Source organism: Monopterus albus, unplaced genomic scaffold (assembly GCF_001952655.1).
Source record: "Monopterus albus unplaced genomic scaffold, M_albus_1.0 scaffold23.1, whole genome shotgun sequence".
NCBI lineage: Eukaryota > Metazoa > Chordata > Actinopteri > Synbranchiformes > Synbranchidae > Monopterus > Monopterus albus.
Genome location: NW_018127903.1, coordinates 3,593,080 through 3,606,584, shown reverse-complemented (window position 1 = coordinate 3,606,584; position 13,505 = coordinate 3,593,080). Strand labels below are relative to the sequence as shown.

At 39.6% G+C, this 13,505-nt stretch overlaps 1 protein-coding gene across 1 annotated transcript in view; it reads left to right on the top strand.

Moving 5' to 3' along the window:
• The first annotated feature begins 238 nt into the window (after positions 1–238).
• Positions 239–13,505, top strand: part of aifm3 (AIF family member 3) — an 18,319-nt gene continuing 5,052 nt past the window's right edge. The window contains exons 1-12 of the mRNA XM_020594513.1: positions 239–449; positions 4,282–4,487; positions 8,726–8,939; positions 9,543–9,652; positions 9,744–9,853; positions 9,957–10,001; positions 10,088–10,184; positions 10,308–10,420; positions 11,587–11,673; positions 11,781–11,872; positions 11,969–12,099; positions 13,455–13,501. Of these exons, the coding sequence (XP_020450169.1) occupies positions 4,457–4,487; positions 8,726–8,939; positions 9,543–9,652; positions 9,744–9,853; positions 9,957–10,001; positions 10,088–10,184; positions 10,308–10,420; positions 11,587–11,673; positions 11,781–11,872; positions 11,969–12,099; positions 13,455–13,501 (1,077 nt within the window). The 5' untranslated portion in view covers positions 239–449; positions 4,282–4,456. The remainder of the gene's footprint in view (positions 450–4,281; positions 4,488–8,725; positions 8,940–9,542; positions 9,653–9,743; positions 9,854–9,956; positions 10,002–10,087; positions 10,185–10,307; positions 10,421–11,586; positions 11,674–11,780; positions 11,873–11,968; positions 12,100–13,454; positions 13,502–13,505) is intronic.

The window sequence follows — 13,505 nt, the reverse complement described above, 5'->3', positions numbered from 1 at the left end:
GTTGAAGGACAAGAGCCAGGAACGGTGAGAATTCATGCTGTGTTAGCATCCCCTCAGCAACTCCATCAATACCGCATACAGCTGAGAAACTGGCAAAGGTCCTCCGTGCTGCAATTGCAGGCTCGGCCAGCAGAAGATAGTCACTCCCCGGACTGGGTCAGCTCAGTCTGCTGCTGGAGGGGGAGGGGCGAGCTCTGCGAGGGGCAGAGCACTCACATACTCACTCAGTCACACACAACAGAGCCTCTGCTGCATCAAGAGGCTGAGGAGGAGAGCGGAGGAGGGTACAGAGGGACGCACAGACTGGGAATACTCCAGTGGAGAGAGCCAATCCCGGAGAGGGACAGGATTATTAGGGGACTTGCGCTAATATGCCACCATGCTCCATGGGGGAAGCTGAGCCACTGGGAGTTTGACAGGATCTCGATGCACCTGCTCCATGCACTCTGGTAAGCTAAATGATTCCCTGTTTCTGTCAGAAAAATTGAGTTCTGTTTACTTTTTAATATGATGTGTGTATGTGATGCTGTGTGTGTGTGTAATCAGACAATTTCTTCAAGTGGCTTTTGCCTGCATTGCTGTACAGTGGTCACATACAATACTTGAATGGCAATAGTTTGACACAGCAGCACTCTTCCCTGAAGGACCACGTAGGCGACTGTAGTGCAGCATACACCCAGTGCCATGGTGTGTAACTAATTCTTGTTTCAGTTTTGATCAGTTCTGCTGCCAGATCAAACATGCCTCTGAAAAAGTTTTCAATAGTCAGTACCCATCTGTAACTTTACTGAAAAAGTCTCACAGCACTTCTCAAATGTTCTTTTCTATTAGTTTGGACAGCAACTATTTGTGTGTTAGTTTATGTGTGTGTGTGCATACGGAGAAACTGGTCAATATCAGAATTGCTGTATGAAGCACAGCTACTCTGTAGGGGTATACACCCCTCTGTAAACCATAATTCTAGTTTTCCATGACATCATGGAGAGGTTATCACTCAAAGCAGCAGCAAAATGACCCGATACAAGTCAGCAGTGTCAGTATTAACCAGCTTTAGCATTACACACAAATACAACATACAGATGTTTTATTTTTTATAAAGCAACTCAAAATATAGGCTCTTGATGAACTGCACAGTGTAAAAAAAAAGTTAAAATGTAAAAATAATTAAAAGTAAAATGTGTGTTTTTTGGAGCCACGGGGCATTTACAGTATGCTTTATTCTAAATACTAAAGGTTTGCTTTTAAAGCTAAACTATGACCTCTGCAATCTGCTCAATGTAAAATTAGAGATTACATCCCATCCTTTCCCATTTTTTAATTAAGCAGTGTTTGCTAACTGATAATCCAGTTTGTAGCCACATGGAGCTGTGGTTACTGTGCTTGTATATAACAAGGCAGTCACTACTATTATTCACTACAAGTAAACCAATGTAAAACATCGCACAAACTTGGTCACAGGGTCTGATTGTATCACACACACTAGAACTTCTTGATGGAGATTGTGATAACTGTCTTTTTTTCTGTCATGGTGTAAGACACATAAGCAGTGGAGAAAATAGAAGTCATTCCAAACCATCTTAGCATTTTGGAGAACATCCTATGACCAGTTTGGCCTATGTCTTCAAACATGACCCCCATTCCTCCCATCTCCTTTAACTGTGAACAATCAAAATAGGAAACACAGAAATGCTGAAAAGATCAGCAATTTCAGCCTCTTGTTCATTACATTGAATGCTTAAGGGGAAAGAGGGATGGTCAAATGTTAAGAGTTATGAGAATGAACAGAATTTGAATGAGCCACTAAATCAACAGAATCCTTTTAATTCAGGTGCAGCTATGTGACCAGGACCTACTATTGTCAAGTGACACAGAAAGTGATTACATGCCCACTGCTTTTACTTCACAGAAACGCTGCAGCATTTCTTCTCCTGCTGCTGATATTTATTGTTGAGGATCAGGATTGTTTTGCACTGCCAGGAATGTGGGATGTTTGCTCTACAGTATGTCTGCATTTCAGATCAGAGGTCTGCTGTGAGAGGAGGGGGTGTTTATGAGTTGCTGGATCTTTTTGACTTGTAGAAGATGCTTGTTTGAAGGTTGAGTCCAGTTTTGAGTGGCAGGTGTTTCCTCACAGCCACTTTATAGACGGGCCTCCTGCTTTTTAATTCTCCCCTTTAACATTCCAGGAACAGGTATTATAGTTGGAGGAAAATGAGTGAAAGTGACAGCTTGTTTGCAGGCAGGATTATTAGCACTGCTTGGGGACAGGCCCAAGAGCGAGAGAGCGGGATCTGCGTCATATGTTGGGGGGACCAAATCTGCTTAACCTACTTTAGTTTTGCAAAAAATATCTTGGGCTTGTTGGTACTCCAGGATGGTAGCTCTCTGTAATCCAACCTGTTGTTCATGAAATTTTTAATAGTGACAAATTATTAAAGGGGAAACATATGAAAAAGAGGGAAACCCTTCATGATCCTTCAAGCTTTTTCTCAGCAGATGGTGGTTTGATGTATTATTCTTTATATTCATGGAGACACACACTAGTAAAAGCTCTGCTGTGTTAACTGGCTGTTAATTGAATGCATGAAGTGATTGAAGTGCTTGGCACAGAAATCTGGATGAGCGGTGCAGGAATACAGTCCAAACCGAAGCTTTACCACTTGTGGGAGATGCTCATTTTGCTAAAACTGACTTAATTTACTTTTGCGGTATACTATTTTGCAGTGGTGGAAGAGCCACTCAGGTTCATTATTTAAGTAAAAGTAGCAATACCACAGTAAAAGTCCTAAATTCAAAATGTTACTTTAAAAATTACAAAAGTATTAGCATCTAAACTACTTAAAGCCTTAAAAGTGCTCATTCTGCAGAACATGATTAATAAGAGACAAATATTCTGCATTCATTTTTGTGGTCAATTCTTATTTTGATTTTTTTGTGAAATACTGGATAATGTTATCTCTTTGGACAGTAATCAGTTTACATTTAAATGAAACAGTCTGAGAGATTTATGTTGACGTTTTGTCACTGTCTTTTTACGTAACATGGACTCCCCATTTCTTTTTGTAAGAAGACACAGGCCAAAAATGTTTGGGAATCACCGATGTCATTTTTGACAATCTGTTGAAATATTATAAGCTCATTTTGTGTTATTTTTGTTTGCCTAAAACCTTAATCTGCAAAGTCACTAGTAACTACAACTTTAAAAAGTATTTTCCTCTGAAATGTTATGGAACAGAAGTAAGAAGAAGCATAAAATGAACGTTTACATGCACCTCAAAAATCTTACTTTAAGAGTGCTTGTGTAAAGTATATAGTTACTTTCACAGACTGCAAACAAATACATGGTTTGCTTACAACAACCCAGTCTCAGCTGCAGAGTTGTGGCCAGTCAGAGGGGATCTTTCCATTTCTCGTTTGTTCTCAGGAACGTTTCTAAGCTCCATTCAACACTCCAGTTTTTTTTTCTGAAGTTCAAGGACATTAAGATGTGCTCAGAATATCAAGCAGTGCTTTTGGTTGAACCTCAAAAAGGATAATTTGGTGATGGATCGCACCATGTGGAGTGATACGCCTACAGTCCTGTGTCTGCTCAGATTCATAGCAGCCACTGCTCTTTGAGTAACTACAGTAGCTACTGTATGTGTGGGTGAAATATCACAGCTGGCACAACTGTGAGGGCAATGTGGCAACACAACAAAGGGGGATGTTGAAATGTAAGGGGCCCCTGCATCCATTTAAAAGTGTAGTGTGATGAGAAAGTTAATAGGTGTGGGAGCACTGTTAATATTTAACGATTCTCCATGAATATGCATGAGCAGCGGTAACAATGCGGGTGGAAATGTTCCTAATTAACACTATTGCTTCCTGTTTACAAGCACTAACATGTTACATAGACACATAGAGAAAATGGTTTGAGCAGCTCTCCTCGGTGTCCTTCAGACACTCCTGAGTAACATCAGCCACTTTTTCTGATAAATACGAGCACAGTCAGTGGCCATGAATGATAATAAGGACTAGGACACATTGATGTCAAACGTTTTGTCAGTTTAACAGCAAAGCCAAAATTGTAAATTAAAAGCTAACAGCTGAAACCCAAAGCAAACAATTCTTTAAAATGAAAGATAACAGAGAAATATTTTGTCTTGTACTATGGCCACACTATTCATCCTGTGATTGGACTTTACACCCATGTAATCAGCAATGTGTGTGTGTGTGTGTGTGTGTGTGTGTGTGTGTGTGTGTGTGTGTGTGTTGATGACGCTGCGTCCTCTGTCTGCGCAGATTATGTGGAGGAGCTGACTTGGGCGATGGCCAGCTCGGACCTGCAGGTTCTCATACGCACAGATCCGTGTTCCCGTTACCTCTCGACCAAGCAGCCCAGCCCAGGGATCTGACCGCGCCTTCCCTCCCTTTCCCCCCTCCCTCTCCCTGGGTGTCCCTCAATCCCGGGCCCGCCATGGGAGGATGCTTCTCCAAACCCAAACCAGGTAACCGAGACATTTGTTTGTGCTCTCTCGGCCTGGTTAGTTTAGACTGAAGGAAAACATGCACCGCACAAGCACAATAACAGCTTGTGCACGTTTTTGGAAGACTCTCACTCTGTTGCACTGCAATCCAACAAATTATAATGTTAAATGATTATTAAAATCACACAGGGTATTTCATTAACTCATTTTTTTGATTTTGCTGAACATTACTGATTTGCATATCAGACTTTTGTAGAAACGTATAACATCATATTATCACAGGATGATTTGATTTTAAGTCAGATGATGATAATGAATGATTTATATAATGGCCATTCCTAATTTGTAACATAGTGTAGCGGATCTGTCTCAGTTTGACAAATCAAATCAAGCAGCTGGGGCGCAAATGATCAACTGTCTAAAATAGTACAAAAAGCCCAACTATAAATGTGATTTCACGTGGGTCATCTCGCGAGGAAAAGGGGAGAGTAAAAAAAGGAGGGAAACATCTTGCGCGCAAAGTAATTCGGAGAATCAGCAGACGGACACTGAAGTGCAAGAGCTTCTGCGTTTTAAGACAGCACCCCAGGGAGCTGGTCGCACCAAGGGCTTAGAAATTAATTAAAATTTAGGAATACAGCGGAGAGTGTACTTATTAGACAGATTAGCTCATTCTCACCATAATCTTGACATGAGGGTAACTCATATCCAATATAAGAAGGAAAGTTAGTTACTCAATAGTGACATGCACCAACATCAGTAAACATGTAATTCATGCACAAACAGTTCTCTAATCATCTGATAAATGCACAAACCTGCTTATCTAAGGTAAGGTGGTTAGAAACAGACATTCAGTGTGCAGATGTTATTATTATTGCATAAGGAATGCAAAAGAAGAAAGATATGGCTACATCCAAAACGATCTACTGGTTCGCTGAGGTAGCAGGAAGGTTCTTCTGTACACCACTGTGGGACAATAAAACAATACTGATGACTTCATTATTCAAACAGCATACATTCATGTAGGACACATCATCACTTGTTAAAGAGAATATTGCACTTAGAAGTCTTCAAAGGTCAACTAGACTACTTGGGTCAAACACAAGGTGCGTGTCAGATGGTGGCGGTGTTGATTCACACAACACTTTCCTGAGGGCTCAAAGATTTACCTGTCTGGGCTTCTGAACAAGGTAGAAAGACCTGGTGTCAGTTTTTATCATACCACCTTCTCTTGAACAGACTCAGTAACACGAATTAACACCAGTATCATTTATTATGAAAATAGGTTCATTTGTAAGGTTTGTGTGTGTAAGAATAGGTTCAGTCCTTCCAGGGCTTGTGGTCAACTAAGGGGGTCGTAAACCAGAGGGGAATCTTGTGGCTGGAATGCAGAGAAGCCCTTGTATTAAATGGGGTTGCCTGGCCCCAAAATTGGGTTTTTGTGTTGTTTTACCACCAACTGAATTTAAATTAGTAATGGCTCTCTTTTCAGTCTCTTATCTACACACATGTTGGTCAGAGGCATGGTGTCTCTCTGAGTTGTAGATTTTAACTGAGGACCCCTTCTTTATGGTGGTAAAACCGTCCCAGTTTAATTTGGATGTTAAAAAGCTGTGTCCAGGTAGGTGCCAGAGCATCTCCGCATCCCATCCAATGGAACCAGATTTCTTGTCAGGACAGAGGTTTGTCTAGAGGAACAGAGCCCTCTGTCCCTGATCTGTGAAGGCACTTGCATATGGTTTGTCGATCTGCTGACAGGTTCATTACAATTGTGTGCAGCTTGAAATTTATCTGGGACTTTTTTCTCCAAGCATCAAACCTGGAAGCTGCTGTGTGTGTTTTGTAGAGGAATGTTTAAATCTGGTTAATATTTCATGTTGAATATGGAGCATGCTGATGATTCAGTGTGGTTTGAAAAGGTAGCTCCACTTAAAAATGTTTCTACTATTGGTGTATTTTAAAAATGGATTGGCAGTTTATGTAGAAATAGTAAAGATGGGATACAGAAAAACACTGGTGTAATAGAGTGATAATAAAAAAATCCAATGATTTCTGAATAATTTTCAGAGCTACAGGATCTGCTGCCTCCAAATTCAGTTAGACATCCTCTCAGTCTTTTCTTTTTGCATGATAGTGTTTTGTGTGGGAGGAATTTTAATGCTCTCTGTGGCATCTTTGGTTAAAAGGATTACATAGGCATGAATATCAAAGTCTGACATTGTATATGTATCCCTTTCAGTGTTAGCATGGAGAAGAGATCACCTCTCATGCATCATTTCAGTGCTGCATGTGATAATAATGTTCAGCTGTACAGAGACAAACTCATATGGTCATTGCATCACGTGGAGGTGAAATGAAAAAAATGCAGGACTAGTTGTACTATAAATGTGCTTTACTACAATTTCTGGATGAGCTGCTATTAAGAAAACATATACAGTTTTGACTGATTCTGTAATAAAGCTAAACTTTAATATAAAGCCCAATTATAATAAATTACACACCTCATGATTTATGGGGGTTTTGCTTATCAGATAATCACTTATCAAACAGTTGAATGCAAAAATTCTGTTATTTAGTCAGTAGCCTATAAACTAACGCAGTCTAATACAACAGTCATGTAATAAATCTTTTTTCATGAAGGTGATAATGTTCACTTTTGTTGAAACTGTTTTAGAGAAATGTCCAGTTAAATTGTATGATCATTTTGGATGATTGTTGAACTATACTGCATTAAACAGAGATATAAATGGATTGGATTAAATATGAGAGTCACCTGTTAATACATTTCGACCATAGCACAAAGTACATCTTCCAAAACGATCATACAACTGAATCACAAGGTCTCTAAAACTGTTTCCACAAAAACAGCACAGCGCACATCACCTTCATGAAGAAGGATTTTTTACATGAGTGTTGAATGTATCTGCATTAGTATTAGCTGGCCATTTATTATGGTGAGAGTTAAATCTTACAGAGAAAATGAATTCAAGAAATTCCATCAGGGAAATGGACAGGGAAGGAACATCCCCCCTTTTCCCTTTCCAAAGTCCCAGGTCCAGGGCTGAAGAAACAAGTTAGAATAATGTCATAGTTATTTCTAACTTTCCAAAAGTGTAAAGTATAAATAAAGATAGCTTCTGCTCAAAATACAGCATATAGTTACACATTTAAGCGCAGGTGGGGGATAAACTGGCACCGTGAGAGGATCTACAAGGGAGGGAGAGTGCACATTGCCCTCTTCATATGCATAAGAAGTGTAGATGGGTTATAAATGCTGTGAATTTACAAGCCTACATAAAGATATATAAGAATCATGTAAAGAAAAATATCTATGTTAAAGCTCCAAACACTAAACTGTGACACAGTCAAAATAAAAGCTTTACAGAAACTATTTTGGCACATTCTAAACCAGAGAACTTTTCAGCCCTGATCAAATGAAGCATCGGTGTGGTGAGACGTTACAGCAGCATCTAAAGATTCTCTTCAGCTGTGGAAACCTTTCTCTTTCTTTTCTCCTGCAATTGCACTCACTGTTATGATTTTCCATCGATTTTAATTAAGACTTGCTCAGCAGGAGAAAATTCCAGCCAGATTACTGCGTAAGAACCGGATGATCAGCACATTTTTCCAGACGAACAGATAAAGCCTGCTGCAGTGAAAAAGGAGTTGCACAACCATTTCCAAATGTTCAGAAATATCAACCCAACAGCAGCATAGCCTATGTCATCAAACTAAATATCTCCCAAAACACAGATTAATATACTCCGCTCTGTTATAGTCTGTTTTTTTAACTGTCACTTTGGGAATGCAGCAATACAGAAATATGTTCATGTCAAGTTTCTTTTAGGGCAATTTTATTATTCAAGGGAGTTGTAACAGCATTTACAGTCACTGTTATCTATATTTTCCAGCTCAGTACAGTAAGTTAACTCGGAGGTGACTGAATAATGTGTGAGCACAGTTTGACTGATTTCCACCTGTTTAGAAGACAGGTGTGGTGTGCGTTTATTTAGAAAATCTGGATTTATACTAAAAGTTGAACAATTGAATGATAGCTGTAATTATGCTACTTGCTAGCAGGTAAAAAAGAAAAGAAGACAAGGTTGCCCTCACCCACGTTTTCCCTTCACCTGCTTTTTGTTTTCATCTGGTTCAGTTGTGGAGTTGTCAGACTCAGTTTGACTCAGTTTGTCCCAACATTTCTCCTCAGTTACACATTTTCAGATGTTTTCTAAGTGAGACATGTTTGTGTCATGCAGTTGAAGTTAAAGTGGAACTCTCTCTCCTGGAGAAAGAAAAAGAGGTGGATGGCCTGTCACCTAATGGAAAAGCGAGTCCCTTAGCTGACTGCAGGCTCAATGGGGCCCTGGGACATGGGTCTGATGATGACGCCACCCCACTCCCCCTCTACCACAAATCCCGGGACTATGTGGAGGCCTCTGTCTGTCATGTTAAAGATATGGAAAATGGACAGTAAGAACTTTTTCATCACAGCTTCTTTCTCAGTTCACACAGAACACACTTTGTCCTGCACAAGTACGTGTTATGATGCACGTCTCCCAGCCAGTAATCATTTTCAAGATGATCAAGTACAAAACCTATCAGAGTGAAATGAAGCTCAAGAATCCAGAAAAACATTAAAGTCACTGAACTCAGTAATGTCAGACAGCAAAATCTATGTAAAGTTTGCTAACATTAGCCACCATGAGCTACTTCTAGACCAAGTAAGGCCGTGGATGCAAAACCCCTGAGTGTACTGAAGTCAACTTTTAATTTGTGTTATTTTTCTGACTAAGTTTCATTGTCTTGTTTTAATGAACTACAAATTACATTCATAATTGTTATTTATAGTGTTTTGGGGTGAACTGGCCCTTTAATTTATTTGACTTGTTGCTATTAGAAAGTAGCTTAAACTGAAGCCTCTTTGTTTTCATCATCACATTTTTCTCCTAGGGTTTATTTTTATTTGTTAAAATGCCATTTATGTGTTTCCTTGAATGATTTAATCAGAAAACAGCCAGGAACAAATACACACACACACACACACACACATCTTTGTCTTGGTGTGTTTGACAGGATGCGAGAGGTTGACTTGGGAAGTGGCAGAGCTTTGTTGATCAAAGAACATGGGGAGTTCTCAGCCATGGCTCACAAGTGTCCACACTACGGAGCCCCCCTGGTCAAAGGTGAGTGTAATCTTTTCAGATGTGATTTAAAAATTGTCACTAATATCTAATATCATACATTTGACATACTTATCATTTTCTGTCATTCCAGGTGTACTGTCAAAAGGACACGTGCGATGCCCCTGGCATGGCGCGTGCTTCAATATTGCAACAGGAGACCTAGAAGACTTCCCTGGTCTGGACAGCCTGCCTACCTTTCAGGTGACCTTCCCTGCTGGTCATGTCTCTTAATACATTCCCTGCCTTGCTATGTCTTTTTACATGACCAGAAACTGTACATATTGTTCATGTCTTTTTGCTCCAGGTCAGAGTTGAAAAGGACAAAGTGATTATTCGTGCAAACAAGCAGGTAACAACAAATAGAATGTGGAGTATTTACGTTATAAAATAAAGAGATCACCTGACTGATCTGAACTCTTTCTAAAACATTTCCAGGCTCTTCAGTCACAGAAACGGTCAAAGCCCATGGCTCGATGTTCAGCAGTCATTAACTCCAGCATGGGGTTCAGCCATGTTCTCATCATTGGCTCAGGTTAGTGTTTTGTGCCTCTTCATTTAGTTTCACAACAAGGATACTGTCTCTGGTGACTCTAAATTCCAGGAGTTTCCTTTTGTTTACTCATTTTCAGTGTAATTCTTGTTTGGTAAACTCCAGGTCCAGCAGGTCTGGTGTGTGCGGAAACACTGAGGCAAGAGGGCTTCACTGATCGCATTGTCATGTGCACCATGGACAGACATCCTCCATATGAGAGGCCTAAACTGAGTAAGGTTTGTACACAGACCCCAACCACATAGACAGGGACAGAACTGACTTTGCTACACAACAGACTGCAGAGGTGCAGCTAAAACAGAACCTCTCTGGAGAACAGTTACTTAATAGCGATAAAGCTTTGAGGAAATAGACTCATGCAGAAGTAAACAGACACTGTAACCTAATCAAAAAGAATATGATTACTGCCATAAAAAGCTTGAAAAACACTTATTTGGCTTTATTTGCAATGAAAATCATAGATTATTAGTAACGGGCTGCTTATAGTTGTCCAAAAACATATTATACTCAGTGCCTCCTCTGGAGCTTTCGATCATATGGATCTTGGAAGCTAAGCAGGGCTGGGCTCTGCTGGGTCTGGTTATTATTGGATGGGAGACCACCTGAAAACACCAGGTTCTGTGGTTACACCTAGCCACTGATGTCACACAAGCAAATGCTCTCTTTGTGCTGATCCCAAGCCTGGATAAAAAGGGAGGGTGTGTCAAGAAGGGCATCCATTATAAAACCTGTGCCAACATGTTACTGTGACCCCCAGTAACTGGGAGTCAAATAAAAGTGTAGATGTGCAAAGTTCCCTTTTTTCTGAGTGGTGTTGGATAACCAAGGCTTTCTGAATCAATTGTGTTGAAAATGGTTCACAGTTTCAAAGCATTTGATGCTCAAAATGGCGGCATCTGCTGGCCAGGTCCTTGCATTTGTATTGGTGGAGTAAATCTGAGACCATGAAGTAACATTTAGGATAAAAGTATAATGCTTTTATTATTGTTATTTTGTTTTAATAAAGGTGGTATTATGAAAAAGAATCCCTTTTAAACTGATAAACTCTGTTTTTAAATAGAGATGAGAGGACATAAACATCTCTGATACACATGACAAAACGAGGCCCTTGTCTGGGGTGTTTTTTTTTTTGTTTTTTTTTTGTGGTGAAGTAAGTCAGTGACACACAAAACTTGAGCTTTGAAACATCCATACAGTGTCAAGTCTCCTGCTTCGAGCATAACATCACTACTTAAATGACTTCTCGTTCATGTTGTCTTAACAGTTGAAAATGAAAGTTCACGTTTGACTTTGGAAACAACATGGCAAAGGTTGCTTTTAGTTTGGGGTATTTTAATTGTATTTTTTTAATTGCCATACCCAACACTAACTTGCTAACCTTTAGTCCCTAGACAGCACAGCAGAGCAGCTGAGACTGCGCTCCATGGACTTCCTGCAGGACTATAACATTGAACTGCTCACAGAGAAAGAGGTAAGAGATGGTGAAGACTGACTAATGGTGGTAACTGACATGAGGATGTGTGATGGTATGGCACAGAAATTCAACTTGTATGACTGTGTAACTGCAATATTTTTCAGGCTGTGGCGATAGATGTGAAAACACGATCTGTGACCTTTGAAGATGGCTTGAGGATGGAATACAGGAAACTCTTTATCGCTACAGGAAGCAAGTAATGAAACACTTTTATTTTACATGATGATTAAGTACCTGAGATTATAAATGAATAAACTGACATCTTATTTGGCTTCTGTGTCCTGCTTGAAAGACCCAAACCAATGAACTACAAAGGCAAAGATGTCAAGAACGTGTTTCACCTCAGGACGCCCGAGGATGCTAACAGTATAGCAAGACTGGCCAACAACAAGAACGCTGTGATTGTGGGAACATCGTTTGTTGGTGAGAAAATGACACCTTTGTACTGGTTAAGATGGGGGACAAATTCAGGAAAAAAGCACCACAGAGTGCATTAGTAAAGTTGTAGGCCACCATATGCTTCGTCAAACTCTAGCTGCAAAAGCTCATTGACAACATTTTGCATAGGTATATATTAGGGTTGAGACTGTGTTTATCAGACCTCTAAGAATTACACTTAAGAATATGTCAAAGCAGTGACAGGTCTAGGATTTTATTAAATCAGGGGCTGTATTTTACACAGAGGGGCCATGTATATGCCCAACATTTGTGCACAGTTGTTTATTTAGTAAGTTTTATACATTTCACCAGTAAATTCATGTTTATTATTATTCACTCTTCATCTTTGAGCAAGGACACATCACTGAATGTTTTCCAAACTGTTTCTTAAAGTCCCATAAGTTCAAACACTTCTACTTCAAAAAAAGTTTAGAAAATCACAATTCTGAATTATTTTCATACTTGCACAAACACAAATGTTTTATACTTGTGTATAAAATATATATTTCATAATAATACTTTTCCCCAAGCATATAATAGATAAAATAAAACCCCTGATCTGTTATATTCGCCCATGTTATGATCCGGTTCTGAAGTTCTCTTTTGAACTTTTATTTTGAAGTATTTTCTGTTTTTTGCTGCCTCTCTTGTCCCAGCTTTGCTTTAGTTTTTGATTACTCCCGATTGCTTTCACCTGTTGCTTGTTAGCTTCCTGTTACCCTCTGCCTGTGTCATTGTGTCTGTTTGTTTGCCTCCACTCCTGTCCTTATTAAACCTTGTTCTTTGGTCAAGTTACCCATACTCTTCATTTGGGTTCTGTCTAAAATATGCTGGCAGATCATTGCTGACCTTTAACCAGTGAGTTTTGTGAAGAACAGAACATTAGCACAGAGAAGAAGCTGAGGCCAGTGTCCCCTGGATCTGCCCCTGTTTCAAAGAGCCAGCATTCAAGTAAAATAAACTTACTTGCCGAGTGTGAAGTGCAGAACACATTAAGTAACTCAGTTCTCATACTTGCACTGTAGCAAAGTGCAAGAATAGCCCATAAGAGCGACTTTCAAGCAATCACTTGATTAATCACACCTAATCAGAGACAGGACTTTCCCCTTCATCTGCTTCACTGCTTAAAAAAAAAATCCTCGCATATTATTTGATGTTATTCTGCATAATACAATTCAGATTATGTGAAATTCGTAATATCTCCAGTGGTGAAAAAACAAGAAAAAATGCAACTGAAAAGACATGGAAACACTTGCAAATGTTTTGTTTAACCTCTTATTTATTCCAGTTTTTCCTTTAATTGCTGCACAAGTTAACTGTACTGTACATTGTATTGGCAGGTATGGAGGTGGCTGCAGCTCTAACTGACAAGGCCCACTCTGTCTCTGTTG